The sequence below is a fragment of the Plasmopara halstedii genome (assembly GCF_900000015.1).
Source record: "Plasmopara halstedii genome assembly, contig: Scaffold_444, whole genome shotgun sequence".
Lineage (NCBI taxonomy): Eukaryota > Oomycota > Peronosporomycetes > Peronosporales > Peronosporaceae > Plasmopara > Plasmopara halstedii.
In genome coordinates, this window is record NW_020187364.1 from 557,631 (window position 1) to 578,348 (window position 20,718).

General features: G+C 42.6%; 3 protein-coding genes across 3 annotated transcripts; all 3 read right to left on the reverse strand.

Moving 5' to 3' along the window:
• Positions 1 to 942: 942 nt before the first annotated feature.
• On the reverse strand, positions 943 to 1,226 carry PHALS_10076 (uncharacterized protein; the record flags this gene model as incomplete). Its single annotated transcript, XM_024725434.1, has 3 exons — positions 943 to 978; positions 1,024 to 1,158; positions 1,218 to 1,226. 3 exons carry the CDS (start codon positions 1,224 to 1,226, stop codon positions 943 to 945), a joined length of 180 nt encoding a protein of 59 aa, XP_024576212.1.
• Positions 1,227 to 3,828: 2,602 nt separating this feature from the next.
• On the reverse strand, positions 3,829 to 5,379 carry PHALS_10077 (GPI inositol-deacylase PGAP1-like; the record flags this gene model as incomplete). Its single annotated transcript, XM_024725435.1, has 1 exon — positions 3,829 to 5,379. One exon carries the CDS (start codon positions 5,377 to 5,379, stop codon positions 3,829 to 3,831), a length of 1,551 nt encoding a protein of 516 aa, XP_024576213.1.
• Positions 5,380 to 5,792: 413 nt separating this feature from the next.
• On the reverse strand, positions 5,793 to 7,391 carry PHALS_10078 (uncharacterized protein; the record flags this gene model as incomplete). The annotated part of the gene is made up of 1 exon (XM_024725437.1): positions 5,793 to 7,391. One exon carries the CDS (start codon positions 7,389 to 7,391, stop codon positions 5,793 to 5,795), a length of 1,599 nt encoding a protein of 532 aa, XP_024576214.1.
• Between the last annotated feature and the right edge of the window lie 13,327 nt (positions 7,392 to 20,718).

Genomic DNA, 20,718 nt, shown 5'->3' on the forward strand with positions numbered 1-20,718 from the left:
TATGTAACCCCGTTACAGCGGGATCCACTGGGCGGAAGCCATATTTCACACGAGGGTAAATGACCGGCCGTGGATGGGCGCGCAGCAGAACCGCCTCACGGGCCCAAACCAATTATCAACCGCTAAGTACCCAAGCATACACCGGACAACGCGTCAAAGCTGGTTATACCATGTTTACATTTCGACTTGGTTTCAGTATACTAAATGACCGATATTTCGGCCCCAAAGAAAAACTGCAAATACATATAAGTTCATAGTATAGGTAGCAGTAAATAGGAAAGCACCCCCTGAAAGTGTAATAAAACTTGTTTATCTAAGCGAATGAGCTGCGGCAGCCCCGCTGAAAAACTGATGGTACAGTTTGAGGCGCGCTCTCGACCGCACATTGAGAATTTAGATCAGAATTTTGCTTTGGCTCACGGCACCAAATGTAGGGCTACATTGAATACACTGTGCGATTAAATTGATTAGGAATCCTTGTGAAATGTTGATTCCTATCGAACGACTATCGCTCCGCTAACGCTCCAACTTCGCATTTATGTGAACCTTGTTTTCACGTGCATTTTCTAGTATGAAGTCGCAGAAAGGATTAACGATTTGCTGAAAAGCCACGTGCCGTATTGTATCCTGCAAACACAGATTCTCAATGTGGATGTACTGACAGAAGTGTGTGCATGCACTTCGATATTCAAAGACCCAGTTACATTGTGATAGTTGGGAGCGTTGTCCATCAACCAGAATCATTTGTCTCCCACGGCGGCTCCTATCATCAAAATCTATATTTTGGGTGCGGGCTACTTTTAACTTCGTGTGCCGATTAATACGGTCTGTATGGTGTTGCAGATTCGCGATGAACACAACATTCATCTATATAGCTGCAACATATTTTCGGTGGATTAGATTGATCAAACGCGCCTTCAAACTTGAGACCAAAATACATACTTAAGAATCTTTAGCTAGACTGTTATTGTCCGCCACCTATGCAAAGACAATGATCACCAGACTTATTTTCATTCATCGCACCCGAGATGTACCTCCTGACACAGATGATGATGCAATGCTTTTAAGGACGAGCCTCACGATGTTTATGACAAAGTTTTTACTAGCCGAGCTGCCAGCTACATGCAAGTTCTCACAAACATCCTTATTCGGATCACGCTACAATACCGCAGTTCCTTTTGACATTTCGAAGATAACATGATCTCGGCACATGTCACATCATGCATGTTTTCGGTGACCACTCCCTTCTTAAATGCTTTCGAAGAAAGAAAGATGAAAGCGTTTTCTTGCGACCTTGAACTTGATATGTATTTTTGCACAACCAAAAGCGCTTGTGGACTGATAGATCTGTTTGATTGAATTTTACTCGTGCGAGACGTCCATGTCATAGTATTCACTCGGACTTTTTAAAAGGCCCTTAGTATAAAGAAAATTGAGGATAATGTGGTTCTATTGTGCGATGACTATGATGCCCTGACTTTGGATCTACCGGCCGGTGGTATTTTGATATCTCAAGGCATTTGTGGAAATAAAGTAACAGTCGCAGAAAGTAGAGCATACTGCTCGCGAAGAACCGCGACCACCATCAATTGCAATTGTTCGTTGTTGGTGCGAGAGTTATGACGTGATAGCAGTATTTTTGAAAAAAGAAGAGTATGATTGAACCGTAAAGCCTTGATGATGTCGATGCTGTCAAGCATTTCGAATTGTTGAACCTTTGTCGAAACTGATCGGGTGTTGGAGGCTACTGACCGGCTTCTATTTTATATAAACTTGTGAGCACCGCAGAAAGTAAAGAAAATTAGAGTTACGTTCACCCGTGAATTAGCGGCATTAACCAGTATATTCGGTTATGAATGCTTGTTTTAGTAAGAGCAAAGTTTACCGGCATCATATCTACAACCATCGTGCGGCAATGGAATGTCAGTTAAGCGTGTGCAGGTCCCATGGTCCTAGCAGCTGGCACCAATGATGTATTTCTGAGCTTGGCTGCAAGCATCCGGTGTGGGTCTGTTGCAATGCTGAACTCATGATTGCCGTCATGATTATTTTGATATTTATGTCAATATGAGCGGTGCATAGGTAGCTCGTATTACGGGACAGTTATAACAATGATCATTTGATTAAGTATCTGCGTAAACAAAGACTTCTTTGTATTTAATTGCCAGGAAACACGGTATTCAATGTGATTTTGATCATTTTAATTGGTTTCTTGCCCTTCGAAGATAGGTTACTTGCTTTCAGACAATACATGCTCATGTCATTTTACGTTCAACGACGTTGATCACAGGACTTTATTTACGCTCGTAAAAGCGAGATTTACTCGATCTGACAACATTTGCTTTCCATCGATATGTCATCACTACTGAGTTTTTTCTGGAATGATGTACCCACCATTTTTTTAGGCTGGAAAGCTTTTGTTTGACCCATAACACCAATACATCCATTGGAGATTTAACAGCACACATGGTATATGACAATTTTAGTCTACCATACAGAAAACCAAAACAATTATCGTGTTTTACTGGTCTGATTGAATTCAGGATTGACAGTTTGTGAAATCAAGCCAGATCTGATCATTTTCGCGAGATACAAAAGACGCTGGGATGAAGATCTGAATGCAGAGCTGCCAACTCTTCTGCTCTTATCATCAAATACATATGTTTTCCTGGCACATGTTATGATACCTTGATCCTTGGTTATTACCTTCATGTCAGCCTTTAAGCATTAGTACTACAGCATAGCATGCGTCTCGTACCGGGGAACGTGAAGCATTTGTCATGACGAAGCTGCCAGAACTCATATATCCTCCGAAGACTGCACTTGCGACAAATTCCTTTAAGTTACTATATGTTTAAGCGTTGTCAAATCGTAAATTACGGCGAGTTTGCATGGTCTATCTCAACGGGTTCTTGACCATGCGCTAAGCTGACAGTTTTTAGCGTTAGGGCGATGTAGCTTGCGAGAATGACAAGCGAATAAATATGGTAGAAAATTTGAGTTGTGCAAAACTTTTCCGACTCTCCAACCCATTATTTGGATCGACAATGGGTAATGTGAACAAACAAGCATTAAGACATACCCAATACCATATATGTTACCTTTAGCGACGATAATGCCGATAACCTGGACGATTCCTATTCCACGGACGGTCGATGACATGGTCGCGGCGAGTGTGCCTGTGACGGGTTGTATGACCTCTGACTTCTTCTAAGCTTCTAATTAAGAAAACCTGTTCCGACGTTTTCTTATTAGCTTTTTTAGTTATTGAGATCGAGACGTTCGCGAAAGTTAGCTACTTCTGCTCAAAAGCGTAGATCAGCGTCCCTATCCATGTTTATAGGTGCGTCTGCAGTTTAATTTATAAAGCTAAGCCGAGAATTTTTGGATGCATCACAACGCAGAAGTAATCCTTTTGAATGGTTTTCAAGTTCCAAGCGTGCTGACTCCAACTTTAACTTTGAAGTTGTCACCCATCAGTCGCTTGATAATTATGCTCTCATTGGCAATACGTCTTGACAAGAAACAGCAACAAGGATAAGTATAACAGAGTAGAGCTGAATAACACCGATATCTCCTTATTGACGCAAGAACGATTGCGAAAGCTTATGAAAAAAAATTGATTAAACCACAAAACTCGATGTCGTTGTGCATAACTACTTATAATGAGTTCTCGAGCGGTAGACAAATACCGTAGAAATTGTATTCAAAGTATCTTGATTATCTCAACACAATTTCTTAAGACGAGAAGGGCGATTATTATATGAAGACCATTGTGCTGTCTTCTATTAACATTTTATCTCAATTTTCTGCAGATTTTTATCCACTTTACAAGAGGCATTCAAACCACGTCAATGGCAATACCGTCGACTTGAATATCCCATTTCCTGTTTTAAACGCCGTGTCTGCGTGATTCAATTCACATTTGTAGAACCGACTATCGGGCGTTTTGCCAAATCTTTGCGGTGAAATTCCGCCAGCACAACTGTCGAACTCGACAAGACCATCGTTTTTGCTAGACTTGTGTGGAAAAATTCGACCGCCCATGATGTACTTGGCTTGATACTTGGAAATATTTCCGACACTTGATGAGCTACACATGGCCGCATAGACGTGTTGCTGGTAAACTTGTTGAGCTGCAGAATACGCCGCATCAAGCATATAGTTGCTGTGTTCTCCGTATTGATACGCGACAGAAATAGTAGACTCGGGTATCGGACACTTGCCTTTGAGCAATATTCTGGACATGAAATTATGAACTTTACCGTGGCAGAAGTCTATGAGGTAATCGGATGACATACTGCCTTTCATTGGAGGACTGAGACTGATCCAAGTCGAGCTCGAATCAAGATGACACACTCCATTGGCGAGTGCACCAGCAATCATGAGTCCACCCATAGAGTGGGTGACAATAATCGTGTCTTGAATTTGACGCCTTCGTTTGCTAGATGTCTTCGACATGGACAAAGCGCGGTCACACGCTTTGCTTTGAAGATTCAAGCTTGTCCAACCATAGTCGACAGTATTTAGTGACGCATACTTGATGGTGGTACAACATGGCGCGTGTCTCTTAATCACATCCGAGCCAAAGTGGCGAGACGAATTTTGGACGCCTGGTTCGTCCATTTCGTTACCGAGGCCGTGAAAAAATATACAAGGGCGAGGAATCGAGTGGCAAGTACATCGCTTTGGAAATTTCGCCACGGGAGATTCTTCCTCAAGCATTCGACGACGGCGGACTGGAGGTGGGTTCCCTTGGAGCAGCGCGAGTGCTGTTGGCGTCAGTGCCGTGGCCTTAGCTATCGAATCGCAAATTAATCCAGTCTCAAGAACTGGAATATGATCACGATCTTGGACATAGCTCACTTCGATAGTCACATCGCGTGAGGTTGCAGTGAATTTTTCACTTTCCTGACAGATTTCGTACTGGACTCCATCGAACGAGGTTTCAAACGTACTCTTACAACCAGATGGTAGCCTCGTAGCTGAAATGGATTTCATAGCATTTATTGCAGGTAGAATGGTGTATAAAGGAAGGTCGGATGGAGAAAGACAGCGAGTAGTGACATTCAAATTGTCGTTCGTGATCACATAAGCAGAGCCATTCACCAAAGAGTACGTTGTCTGAAATTGTCCTCTGACAGATGTCGCGTAGCCATCATAAAGAACAGTGAGACCATCATCTGACACAACAGGATTCGCGTGGCCAATGAAAACAGCATCATCAGATATCTCAAACCCTTTTCGATGAAGCGTGAAATGGAGCTTTAGGGACGGCAGGTTCGACAAAAGAGTCTCCAGCTGGCGTGACGCACTCACAAACTCGGCAAAGGAAGCTAGCACAATTCCCCGCCACACGGCTCGAACGAATCCCTTCATAATGGTAAGTATGCACTACTAATACACCTCTGCTCATCAAGCATTTGAGCCTAAACATTCTTTGATTCCATAAGGATGATCACTAGTAGGATGTGCTATCTGACTGACCCCTTTGCGAAATTTGCGCATACATACCCTTTTAATATAAATACAGATATCGAATTCAGTATGCAGGGTTATCTAATTAAATTTAAAATACGCACTTTTTGAATGTTTCGGATAAAGCAATTTTCTCTTCAAGAGCTAGCTGTACGAAATGGCCGTGCGAGCTCAAAGAAGCTTCCTCGCAATTTCTAAAAAGTTGACTCTGTCGACGTATGTAATTTTTTGAAAATGAGCTACTTGATTTATTTTACTTAAGATATAACGACTTTTTGGATACGATTATAAACTGCAATTTTAATTATCGATATTTACAATCTAAATCTTCGAGGATTATTGTACTTGAGGCATTCAAACCACTTGTTTGGTTTCTGAGAGTTTCGAAAGATGCCGTCACCCGTCAAAAATGCTGTGTCTGCATGGTTCAAACGCGATCTGTAAAAAGAATTGCTATAGTGGTTGCCAAACAAGCCGGTATCTAGTCCTCCAACGCAGCTTTGAAATTCGACCAAGCCATCGTTCTCTTCTGACTTGTGCTTCACGATTGTTCCAGCAAATATTGATGGAGCTTGAAATTTTGAAAAGATTCCAACATAGCTGTCGCTACACATTGCAGCTTCAACATTATCAGTGTACGCTTTTTGGGCAGCAATGTACGCTTCATCCATAATTGGATCACTGTACTTCTCGCCTTGATAGCTTGTGGACTTGCGAGACTCAGCCGCTGGACACTGTTCAAACTTCTCTAAAAACCCCAGCCTCACTTTACTGTCTTCAAGACCACAGATGTCAATGAGGTAGTCAGATGCCATACTGCCCGTCATTGGAGGACTTAACGCTACCCACGACGATGTGTTACTTAAAGTGCACGTGTTGTTAGCAATAGCACCTGCCATTACAAGTCCTCCCATCGAATGCGTGACCACAATAGTGTTTTCGATGATGGCAGCAGCAACATCACTGGTGGGACTCATAGATAGTGAGAAATTACAAAACTTTTGCTGCAAATCTTCATTTCTCCATCCAGCGTCCATAGTCTCAATAACAGCGTATTTGATCGAGGAGCAGCAAGGAGCGTGGCCATGTATGTCTCCAAGTTTATCCTTGAGTAGTTCAGCTGTGTCTTGCAGTTCATCCATTCCATGCTCATTCCCTGACCCATGAAAAAAGATGCACGGACGAGGCATTGTCGAACATTCGTTACAAGACGATGACTCCATGATCATATGAGATTCTTCTCGTAGCTGTCGATGGCTAAAGGATGGGATACTGCCGCCTGTAGCGAGAGCAAGTGCTGCTGGTGTAAACGACGTCTCTATTCGAACGATTTCGCACGGCGCGAAAGTTGCCGATAACTCTGGTTTGGCAATACTGATGGGACTTTTAAGATACTCAACAATTATGTCCATATCACTGCTGTAGGCTGTGAAACCAGCCTTGCCAGACGCACAGATCGCGTAGTTTGTTTCTGCAAATGTTGTTTTGAGGAGATTACCACTTGTACACTCAACCGCCTTGTCACCGATAGAAGCACTGGGAATAGGTGTGACATTATTGAGAGCAGGAAGAATCTCATTGAATAGCATCAAGCTGGGTGGAAGACATTGAGTTGTTTTCGATCTGAAGGCGTCTGTCGTCGTCAGGTAAGCCCCATCCTTTATAGTGTACGTGTAATTCGAGCGGTTGTCGCTTAACGTCGCGTAGCAATCGTAGAGCACACTAGAGCCGTTGACAGATACTTGAGGAGTAGCGTAGATGTCGAACTCGGATTGACCGTGAAACTTCATACTTTCGCGTTTGAATTTGACGTGCAACTTTACGGATGGCATATCCTTAAAAAAAGTCTCTTGTGGCAATCCAACAGAGAGAGCAAAAGAAGACGCAAGGACGACCATTTTAAGCGTGATCATTTGTTCATTAAATGTGTTTGCGTCTCAGTGAAAAATCAACACTGAGATTGTAGAAGCAAGATTATGCTTATCGCTCATTGTTAGAGAGCATGTCAAAGCCAGTACGATGTGCGTTTGTTATGTTTACGATCATTCGATTGGAAAAGATAGTCTGCGTAACATGTGTGGCTCATCAAGAAGCTTTGCTTTTTTATGAATGCCCCTGATTATGATAGTGCTTGCAATGCTTTGTCAGTTATTGAAAATTACGTGATTATAGTTACAGTTGAATGGGTGATAGCGACGTAGGAAATGATAACCTGTGGCTAATCTTTTCCCGCTGCCACAACTAAACAGCAAAGTGAATAGACAGAATACAATTTCAAACGTGAAAGGTTGTACATAAATCGTTGGAAAACTGCAAGGGGCGTAAGGACTATTGATCAACAAAATCGGGAGATAAGCTGTCTAGCTTGATGCTTACCATTTGTTTAGGGGCATCATCTTTTACATCAATGTTCGTTATACAGCATCACCTAACCTCATTTCTAATATACATCCTTTGCAGTTCTTGATTAATGCTTTGTTCAACATGTACTTAATTCTCGCGATGGTTGCTGTGCACCTTGCACAGAGGATATTATAACTCATAAATTCTGCGCAAACAAGCCATGGAGGTGAGGCTCGTGCGCTTTACCCAAAGGCGGAAGTGACATCCTCTAAAGTACCAAGTTACCTTAGGTGTTCTTTGTTTCGAGAATTACATATATTTGTGACTAACGCTACCAATAGTTATCCTAAATATATACGTTCTACAGTATCGAATATATAAAAATATTGCTCGATGAGAGCTAACAGCTACGCATACCACGGACCTCTCCATTACGGAGTCCTATCATCTTTATAAGTAACAATACTTTGGTATAGCTGGATATTATCAATCACAAACGCAAAGTATGAATTTCAAAGAATTGTACAATATTGCATTTGTGCGATTATAGAGACCTTTAAGGTATACGCTAAAATGCAATATTTGGTGATGAGATCAATTTGCTTTTCGATGAGAATGTGGCTGGAGCGGCACCCCAAGTCTTGACTCAACACCTTAGCCCTGACCTCACAATACACACGGAAGCCGTAAGCCGAGGAGGAGGCGCACACTGCGCTCCACTTCCCAAGTGCACATATAAGATTTCGCGTCCTATTACTACGGCGGAAATTGTTGTGACATCCCGCCGCGGTCTCACGACGATGTCTTGCTCGAGAGTGACGAGCTAGATTAAGATCAGGGCCCAGCTTTTCCGTCTGCAAGCTCAAAGACACATCAAGTGCTGTTAACTTCTTCACATCGTGACAGTCAGTGTAACGGGGTTACACGTAACCTTGTAATAAAGGGTGGGTCACACAGGATGGTGTGAACGTACAATGGTGTCGATTACAGCATTTGATGTAATCACACAATGGTGTGGCTACACCACAACAAGAAGCCAATACGTGGCAGGACTGCCAGTAGTTATGCATAATAATTAGGTTTTACAATCTAATTAGGATAACCTAAGGTTTCAGATATAGGCGGCTCTGTCGTAAACAAAAACAATTAAATATATTTTTAAATTTGATCGGAAGAGCGTCTTGACCTTGGATAAGGTTTTGGGTACTCTTAGAGGTAGCAGATTGTGATTTTGTGACACTTGTACTCGTCCTTGAATGGAACGTAAGGGCGGTGACCTCAGCTTGGCTTCCTCTAAACAAAGAGCTACGGCGGCCCCGCTGCAATCAGTTAAAATTGTCAGAAGGTTTTCGCCACATAACAGTGGATTTCATATCTTATGTGAGCGCAGGCCTTCCACGCACACCGAAAACAAATAGTCGCTCCACGAGTGCTTTTTAACTTTACAGATCATAACATCCGGAGCTTATATATATTGAAGAACGACACCCTTTTTAGGAGTCGTGTAAGCCATGTCAAGCACATGCTGTAGTTTTTTTTTATTTCACTTTAACCCCTCTCTACCCGGCCCGGGATATCAATCCTGGACCTCCCGGTTCTGAAGTGAACAGCATACCATTGCACCACAGGATCGCTTTAACATCGGGAGCTTTAGCAGAAGCAGCTGGTAAATTCAGAACCTACGATGAGAAAATTACTTGGATTTGGAAGCTGGCGGGAATGCCGTTGGGTATCTCACTTGCCTTGCGCATTGGTCAAGGGAATGCGCGTTGTCTCACCTATCTCACAACTTTGAACGCCAGCCTTAGAAAAGTACACGTCCAATAGAGCGTCCAGCTTTTTAAAGTACGCAGAACAAAGCAACCATCAAAGTGGGACTTCATCACCCCCAGTTTTTGCTGCCAACAACCTCGCTCATCGCTATGAGACAGCTATCGCTGCTGCTGTTAAGTATCAATTTCAAGCCACGATTGGTTCCTACTTACAAGTGGAAGCCATGCCTGCTCTGGTGATCAAGTCTTTTCTTTTAGCATAATTAAGGTAAAAGGTGCTGCACCAGAATTTTTTTACCTCATCTAAATTAGTTTCCAAACGAGAAAATTACTGCCTCAACAACAGTCACTGGTGGTTGCAGCACTGGTATACCTACCGGCTGATAAATTTACGTTGGCAATACCTTACTTATCGAGCATTGACGGTGGAGGACGACTCTCCGACGGTGGGCACTCGTATGCTCTTTTGTTGTGGTTTTGCATTGCCTCTTTCCGAGGGTCTCAAAATTGAAATGGATTATATTCCGGATGCCCTCTTCATGTTTTTCACCATACTGTGTGTTTTGACGTGTTTTCAGCAGTCCAGAATCACTAGCTGCTCCAGAGCAATGAAACCCTTAGAAACAAGGAAGGTCCATCTACAGCAGCGCACCTCAAATCTGACTAGCTCGTTAGTGGAATTTTGTTAAACAGCTTAATTTATTCAAAAAAAGCATCTGCTCGCATTCACTTCAAAAATTTTAAAATACAATTCGATCTCTTCCTCGCAAAGACCTTGAACGGTCCAGCGTAGATAGGTTTCAGCTTGGTATTACTGGTTACCGAAACCGCATGTGCAGATTGGCTTACTACAATCAGTTATAGCATTATCACCTATATATTCATATGTGCTTTGTCTGTATCGGTTGCTTTTGAGCATCTGTACCTCAGCCGTAGCGTTGTATATCGGGCACATGAAGCATGATCTTATTGAGTTGAAGTCCGCGATTTTGCTAGAAAGTGTAGCCGAATTGTTGTCAGTCGATTTCAATCACCGAAACCCTCACAAGGACGAAAGCCAGTTCGTGGTAGTGCTAAAATAAATCCGGGGTAAATTAGGCAAAAAAAATAGTGGGTAAAGCCCGTGGAGGTATACACTGCGCTTTTTGATGTAACCTCAATTGGTAAAGACACCTCGCTCCACTACCGCACTGTATCCGTGCAAGTGATATGAATGATATTTTACATTACGTGTGTATCGTATTCCATTGAGTCGTTTGTCTGTTCATAGTCAGCAGGTGACATGTTCAGTCTGGTTCCAGGCACCCTGAACAATTTTCTCCAAATTTCGCTGTAAGGTGCGGATATTTACTCGACACATTTGCTACCGGCAAAAAGCGTTGTCGAGAAATTCTGTCCAGAAAAGTGTGGCTATATTTTTGTCGGTCACATAATTGCTAGTAGCAGGTAGGTGAATCCTCTTGCTCAAGGGGCGAACGATAGTCACCATGTTAGTATTACCAAATGCTACTTTTGATTGACCAAAAAAAATTAGCTAAGAAGATACACTGCATGCTCGGTAAATGCGCTGATGCATATGGTGTAGATTCCACACGTTTTCCAGTTAAAGCGTGCTCTCTTATGTATTTATCCACTTATATATGTTTAGCCACCAATATATAGCGCAAACTGAACAGTATGTCTTTCTAATCCGAGGTTGCCTCTCAAAAGGATGATATGTGCTTAATAAAAACATGCTACACTTAAGATTCTCATTCTGAGGTACTAGCGCACGTTTTGATACAAGTGGGGATGCTGTAAGCCACCAAGCTTGAGGAAGGAATGGAGGAGCAAGCCTACCATCACGCGCCTCAATATAGCGGCATCTTAATTCCCACATTTATACTTTCCAAAGCTGACGCGTGGTTCATTTGACCCACACGCTGAAAGTATAACTTTAATTATTGGCGACGTTACCAGCATGACATGCGTCAATTTAGGGGTGATGCAACGTACCCACTACCATGATAAGCCGATCCGCCTCAAACCGTATACTTGGCATACAAAGGTACTGTCTACTCGTTTTCTGTGAAATTTGTGGTGATCGCGTCGTTGCGCCTAATCGACACGATCTGTTCAGATCAGATACGGCTTAGAGATAATCAGATGTACGTTGAAGCCGAAAAGAGCATACGTCTTTGTAAGTAGCTTCTTGTCGTGACCAGTAGAGTTCTTCTCTACCGGTAAATTTCAAATGCTGTCACGCGTTGTTATCATCAACATGTGCTTAAAGAGAAAATGCCGATGGCTTCATTCTGAGCGTAAAGAGCTAAACCGGGGCACGCATGAGGCTTCCTTCCATAGCGTCTCCCCAACACCATTTGACATCCTTTCCATTGATTGGTGAGGATTCGTATCATGTCAGCATACTTTGTACTGTGCTTGTGCAAGTTTTAGGCCAGACCAAGCAACTGCTTAAATTCGTTTTTAACAGCGGCACTGGCCAATCCAAATCAGATTTGATATTTGAACGGCCTGCCTGCAACTCGAGCGTTTAAGTCTCCTAGAAATATTACCTCATCAGTGTCAAAAAAATAAGTGTCTTTATGGCGAGCAGCTCATTAAAAACATATACCTAGGCACGGTTTGGTAGAATTTGATATAATCGATGTGCATTCTCTTTCCGTGTTCTGCACAACTATTGACAAAATTATGTTTGTGCATAGATACGATGTAGTCGGGTTAGCTGTGTTACCAAACGATTGAACGATGCTGGTGCGTAAGGCAGTCCCTGTGGTATAACTAGTCAATCCCACTCCACCCCGCTCAGCATACTCACCACAGTGCGATGATTGTTTATGTCTCCCAGCACATTCTCTATAATCGGCTTTGCACCGAATATAAGCCACATTTGGCCTAATATAAGCATACACTAGTTGCTTTTCGCCCTAAGGGCCCTTGACGAAGTAAACCAGGGGGTGGTGTATGACCTCTCACCAAGTTCGTTTTGTGCTCTACAAAGATAAAAACGTTTATAGCGTCACACTATTCTCATACTAAGGGTCGTTGATCTGTGACAAAAAAATTGAATCTGAATTTCGAATCTAAACCAATTCATGACAAACTTTTTTATCCGGGAACAACACGTTTTATGGGTCCCTGCCATCACGTCGTGATATTCCTGCAACAACTAAAAGAATCTGTAGAATCCAAGACTTTTTTTTGCCGAGCACTAACTACAAGTCTGCCAATTGAATAAAAGTTAAGGCGTTCTTTTACTTTAATCCGACTATATGCTGCCCCATCTCACTATGGTATCAACATCTCCGATGTCATCCTTATTTCCAAGCAGTCATATGCTATTTGTGCTGCGGTAAAAAGCTGCGAAGAACTCCGATATCGCTTTATGAAAATGTTCACAATCGCATTTTGACGGCACTTATTTTCTGAGTGATGCGCTTTGGACAACTTTGTGGGTTAATCCGATATTTGCACACCTCATAAACCGGCTTGGGCACCTGGCTTGGAGCCCGACACAGATACACTAGCGACATTTTGGATGATAAGTATAGTCTTCTTTGTACTTTGGACAGCGCGCGATAACTCCTTTGGAATTGACTACGGCGTGCCATCGAGTTCACTGAGTTTTCGGAGTCTACTTTTGGGCTTTGCTATGGAGGACCAGCCCTCCAGATCAAGCTCGTCTTGTGTGTTGTTTGGGCATCTTCTCTACGTCTTCTGATTTTGGCCGATTCATCGCAACACACGCGCGCATCTTCAGTATCAGGAATCATTCACTGTTTGCCAAGGCTATTAGAAGCCTAAGAGCATCACCAGCGTACTCCTCGTGATTACTTGCTCCTATTCTTCATTGTAAAGTTAACACAGTACAGTGTAGTGACCGCATTTTGAGAAGTTCATCTAACCAAAATTATTTTCAATATAGTATTTTTGAAAGAGCAGTCTAACGACGATGCTGCACATCAATACGGCTCTAAGTCGATTAAGCATTGCTTGAACTTATAAGATCTGATCGCAAAAACTCAAACGCGACCACGCACTTATTGGCATGATTCTATGAATCAGCTCTTGCTCATCGAGTACTGCTGGAAAAGATCCGACTCAGTTAAGGTTGACACCCCAATCTACAAAAGTAATTCCAGCGCGTTTGCCTTAATGAAGGATTCTAATGGCGCGTATCCCGTCTAATTTGTTTGAAGAGGAGAGGGTCAATCGCAGAGCCCCGCAACCTGTGCCCATACCACGACAGCCGGCCAAATTACATGTTGGATATTTAAGTCGATCTTTACAGTTGCTGTATTTCCCTGCACCATGCACGCAGTGGGCGAGCTGCTAAATGCTTTATCAGGTGACTAACGCCCGAACGTGGAAGTCACCCAACTGCAGGTGCTCACTACTTCACGTCATGCTGCTCTTACTTGGTCACAAATGCGACCTGGTTCTGCACAACGTCTGTAGACAATGCAATAATTTCGTTAACACATTCTTAACCAAAATACTCGTCCAGGTGGGCGCTATAACCATCTGGGACTTGACTCGTCGAAGCTCCACCATATTAAATTCGTAGGAACCGGGATCACGCGTACAGTATATCGAGAAATGTACCCTATTATGTTGTACATACGCATTACACTATTGGCTATTAATAATAGTGCAGATACGCTGCTTGACCCGTAAAGACCAAATAGCGTATGGGTCGGATGCAACATGTTTAGTGAGACAATGCTGGGTGTGCCGTAAGCAGCTAAAAGCTATCACAACATCAGTACACCAATGGGCTACATGTGTGCACGATACCTGCCCTCGAAAGATGTAGTTTACAGAATCCATAAATATGATGTTAGACAGCTCTGTCAAATCTGCACTGCAACCAAGAAGGACACGAAATGGGTGTCATCGCAGTAAAAATAGCTCTCGCCCGTGCATAAGTCTATTAATAATTGAATCCATTGGCGGATAGCCGTGTCTATGTTACCTTTCCTCATTATTTGTGGGAGTGTCTCAGTATCCTTTTTCAAGCAAGAGGTCTCCTCATGTATGCATCTCACTAGGGCTTTTTGTCTCGACGCCATAATATTGACAAGGATCTTTGGGATTGTAAAGGATTGTTGATTTGCTTCACATTTTACTACTTTTTAGTATCCATGTCACTCATGACGGCTATAAATTTAGCCCCTTCTTTGGTAATATCAGTACCGACTCGGAGATCTCATCTCATCATCTTTCCGTGTTTATAATTCTTAAAAATGACAAGTATCTTTGGGATTGTAAAGAATTGTTGATTTGCTTCTCATATTATAGCTTTTTAGTGTCCATGTCACTCATAAAGGCTATAAATTGAGCCCCTCCTCTGGTAATATCAGTACCGACTCGGAGATCTCATCCAACCATCTTTCCTTGTCTACAATTCTAAAAAATGTTTTCCCACACTTTATGGATCATAGTTGAAATATGAATAACACATTGTACAGCAACGGTTGCTCAACAAGAGCTGTATGGTTAACGTTGTAGTGTTTTGAATGATATGCACACATTTGTTATGACATGAATGTGGCATTATTTATATAAGCAGGGTCAGTCCCACTTGCAGCCCATAGTCGATTTTTCCCGCAGGGATTTGCCATAAAGACTGCGGCATTAAGCATATCCAATCCACTGTTTCGGGACTAAATCATGTGTAAGGTCGCTTTTGGTCTAAATTTGCTGAACACCTGGCGGACGCAGCCCATATTTCTCGTTAATGGAGTTCATATAGTACATTCAAGAAGAATACGATTCACAAGGACCTTTGCCATCAGAGCATTGCACCAGGGCATACTCACTATCACTTCTTTAGTCATATCAGATACAACCATGTCCACAATTAAAGCTGTCGCAGCTCCATGCCAGTGCGGTGGACTTGTGACTTATCAAAGCACCGCTGCGTGGCCTTTGTTGGCTTCGATTTCCATTTGATGCATATCTCGAACTATCGGTCAGGCCATACGTGGGGTGAGCTCATTACTTGCGATAAATCTAAGACTAAACAGCGTTCAACATTCTGAGGTGCCCCCGTAATAAAAAGTTGGATGTGTGATTAGCAATTTGGCAGGTCAAAAATGTAAGCGTTTCCATGGCATGACACTACTCGGAATGGTTCGATGAAGCGAGGCATTTGTTTCGAGCTTCTAAAGCATGAGACTGCATCATTTGATAGCTACTATGTAAAAAATAAGCTCCAACATCAAAAGACACGTTGCCTTTGATGACCTCGTCTATCTGCGATCTTTATTGCGCATTCGCCATTGCATATCGCACACGTGTGATCACATTCACACTACTCATGATGAATGAGTCCAGGGCATTCTTGTACTTGTGCTTCAAGTTTGCATCATTGATTGTATTAATTTGGGAAGCAGCGAGCTCCTCCACACGTATATCAGAGTCACTTCCTATCGCACACAAAACAATAATTGTAGGTGTCGCAAGCATTCATAAAATGGGCGTAAATCCAGTGGGTCGATAAAACGAATTATTCATAGCAAACCCAATCAGTGGTAACAACGAACCCCATTCTGCGGGAATTTCCGCAAAGAAGCTGCGCAATTCACCACCGACCGCTTGGTTGACATGTTCAAGATGCCCATTGGTCTCCGTGTGCACCGCTGTGGACATACAAGCGGGCACCTAGAACTCGGAACAGTTTTTTCGAAAGTCAATCGTAGATCGTTATTGGCGATCAGAGACATCGGTGTATGGCAGACCGTGATCGCAAAAATCGTGACCAATGAACAATTTAGCCGAACCATCGACATCGAGGATATCGCTACGATTCATTATGGGAGTAGAACGCTGGACTAACCCGACCGCGAAATCAACCGCATCCAGAGCAGAATCATCATTACCGCGATCAGCAAATTTTGTTTACTACTTCACATATGCGTGCATAACCACAAAACGAGTGGGGCATCACTTTTGTGGAAAGTTGGTCCCACTGAACCACGACTCGATTCAACCACTGTATTAGTGAAAATGGTTGCGAACAGTTGCTGTTGAATCCATCGATTTTCCAACACACAAAGCTCAACAATACTCTTCCGTCTTGAGGAGAACAACCGGTATGTCGCCCTCAGAATTTCTATCCGTTGAGCAAATCGCTATGTTCTCCAACGATTCATTCGCTTCCAAGCGTCCAGTCCCGAATACCACTTGATAGGTCGACACACTTCCTGAGCGATCGCCAGTGATAGCTCCATACGACACCGTATTTTACCTAAACTGGAGAATGTCAACTGCAAGACATATACCAATAAAGTGTGGATCACTACCAGCAGCATGCGACTGCCGAAAGCTTAAATGCTTTTTTTGGTGCATGGCGAATGTGGCTCAATATTTCCAAGAGTTTCATCTGTACCAGGAGAGCTATTCTCAATCGTTATTGATCGCCATATTTACATGGCTTATATTTCAAGCCACTGTATACCTGAATACAGGTCATACTGTTTGTCCATTTCAAGAACTGTACTCTCTTCGAGAAAAGTCTTCAAACTTCGGTTGAGGATCTACCATAATTTTTTTCGTGGTGACCTACGCACCAGTGGCCAACTTTACTAAGATTAAGCCATTGCTTCTATCTAGAGAATCCGAAAGCACTGAATCATTTTCAGAAATGCTTTGCTTCTGCGCGTAGTTACGTGACGTCTAAACGGACGTCCGTAACCATTCACACCCGCTGTACCCACTAGGAAACAACTCCAACTCGTGTCGTTAACGAACGACAAAATGATCCTTCAAGGGCTACACCCTCATGAGCGATTAGACCACCACACTCACAAAAGCTTATAACTACCCCGGGAGATCGCCCTACAGCTACTGTGTTCCGGCGTTTCTCAAACGCCTCATGAAATTGGTACTACGTGGCTTCAAACCACTATGACGCGAACCGTATTGAGCGATTCACCTCCTAAGTGGACGATCTCGGCGGATGTGACCAAATTGTTGACATTCATAACTGCAAATTTGCTGTTTACATAGAACCACCGCTTTGAGATCCATTTGTTCTAAAAAGCAGTCACTGCTTCCATCGGATTGATCGATTGACCACATGCTTGACTTTGGCAATAGTCCTCATACAATGCAATCATAATTGCATCTTTCAGAGTCGTCGGTCTCTACGGGAAGACTTCAATCTTAGGAGGACCATAAATGAGTTCTCCATAAACACAGCAACCATCACTACCTATGGCAGTAGTTCGCTTGCCATACACGCACAAAGCTCACGGAGCTTCTGTAGATAGTCGTATAGTGTGCTGTTGTCTTGACAGCACGACAAACCATTGACCATTGCCAAAATTCCATATTCGGGGGAAGGATCATCGATTACACAGCCTTCTTTAATTCAAACTATGTGGCAAAGTAGGCGGGGTGGTTGGCCTCCCATATCATCCCAAATATTCCGCACGGCCATCCATGCGCGATATGGCAAAGTCCACTTGATTGTGGTCATAATGAATTTTTGCCATCACGATAGCAGCGACCAATTTATCCCTGCCGAAACGCAAGATTTTTATCTTCATATCAGTAAAAGCTTCTCACCTTGTTTTCACGGACATTCCGTGTGTACCGACGGCATTATAAATATTTGTCTTAGAGGTGACGGACCCGGCATCGGTATGTTCTAGGATACATCACGTTTCTCCGTGTTAATTTAAGGTCGACCACCGTCAGTGGTGTCCACATAACCTATTGATGAAAGCAATTGAAGTAGTTCGCGTTGGAATGACTACTAGTGCTACCAAGTATAACGAGAATTGCCTGTCCGTAGAGATGCGCTTACTTAAGAAGACATAAATCGATTAACACGCTTCAACGCGTATTGCTCGCATCCAGCGAGCCGTCAATTTACACGAACGAGGGAGAAAAGAGTAAAATGACATTTATTATGTCTAATAGGCCTCAACCTTCCCTAAACTGATAGTGCTTTCAGTTCGGATAAAATAGAATAAAAAATTTACAACTATGCAAAATATACATCAAATGTTAGCCACAAACATAATTTTGTGATTCACACATCATGTGTAATGTGACTAACTGATGTAACTAGCAACAGTTAGAAATAACAATTTTCAAAGTAGCGAGTCTGGACAATTGTCTCGGACCGAGACACACGCTTTACTGTTTAGAAAGATCGAATATGTTTAGATCGAGCTATATATGGGATGGTAATTTAGCAAAAGCGGTAATCACATTAAGTAGAGTACCACCTCGGCACATATAAGGGACGACAACGGGCCGGGTCGGCAAGCGCGAAATCTTTGAGCTCATAATGCAATGCGCCATCATTTATCTACAAAACTCACGTCACTTGTATAAATGTTTGGGATTGTCACGCATCCTCGTGACGCCTCACGATCTGTTTCTGATCGTGGGGAATGAGGATCGTCAATACTGACGGACTTGTCGGACTACTCTTCATTTCAAAATCAACGATCAATCTCAACGCCGTTGAGCGTCATGCAACATGTGTACGACGCTCTTACTGAAAAGCAACATGCTGATGTCAAATGCAAGGGTAACACCTGGTAGATTAAGCCTGGACAATGAAGCAAAAATAATCTATCACGTATTCAAGTGCAATTTAAGTGCAACAATTATAAAGCGGTATTATAGTTAGAGAATATCTTGATTTCAATGTCGCTGAAACGTTAAATAGATGGACAGTTCAGATCTCGACTCTGTTACTAGTACACATTACCAAAAGTCAGGTTATATCTCGTCACTCTATGCAGCCTGCAGAGGCAGAAGTATGGTTCTCGTAAAAGGTACCGACTAACTTGCTGCTGCTGAAATAAACATTAAGGGCACTCTTGAAGAGCTGCGACCTGTCCGCACTTGGTTTTCAATTTTGCGTTATACTCTCGGACTGAGCTATATGCAAATATACATAGCACGGTCTCATTATGTCGATCAAAGTCATTATCACAATCGTTAGTGACAATACGGAGGTCGCTATAACTATTGGGCTCATCGATGAGCCAGTTCAGATTTTTGAGCAAGAAATATTTTATCCATAATGACACCGACCTTGTCGCCATTATCATAGTGATAAGTTGTACTACTCTCCGTTTCATGGAGCGTACGCGGTCTGCGCAGCTCACGCAAAGGTTTTCGTAACACTTTCCGAAAGGTTCAACCTCTGAAAGACTTCGCACTGAGTTATGCAAGCCTCGTAAATCGGGGTTGATAGTTTGGAACTTAATGAGTCACTCAGGACTTGCTCATTCTAAATATTATACAGAATTCTGCCTTCGTGATGTCGGCCAAAGGTTGTTGGCTCCTTGAGTCATGCCTTTAAGACAGGCATTGCGGTAAAGTTTTCGGGGTGGTTGGTGTCCTCTAAGTTTACACTGACCTGTGATATTGCCACACCAGTATACACTACTTTGAGTCGACATCCCCTCGGTACCTTTGAGATTCGCATGGATTCCGAATCCCAATAATTCATAGTGTACGTACACCCTAACCTCTTATTTCCCTTCTCACCAAAAATTCAAATCTTGTTGGGATCACAAATCACATCATTGTAGGTCTTAGCCATAGTTTAAAGCCATTTGACACTAAAAAAACAAGTCTGAATTAGGTTCTTGAACGGCTCTTGCTTCTGACTCCAGATTCAGCATACGAACCCGTCCTCTGAAATTGTAGACTTAAAATTCTTCTTTACGAGGTGCATAGCAAACCCGATTCATAGAGGTTCAGGCTGAGCTCTTCAATTTCTTGATACGCCTCCTAATGAAAAAGGCAAGCTATTCGCCGCTCAGTAGGTGCAATTAGTTCGCTTTGACACATCGAGGATTCGTCTTGTCCGATTATTGTAAAAGCGCGAAGGGTGATTGCTTGAATCAGCTTCTAAGAGGAGGAGTAAAGATTATGTAAGTATCACGTACTCAACATTGCTTATAATATACTAAGAAAAAAACTCTATCTGGCTGAAAATAATAGTTTTAGTATGAAAATACCACGAGTACCAATTCTTCACAGACCAGATGAGTAACGCTATGATTTAACTCGAGTACTATGAGTAAACTTTACTCATAGAGGATGAGTTAACTCATGTATTTGAGTACTGCCTGCGAAAACATGTATG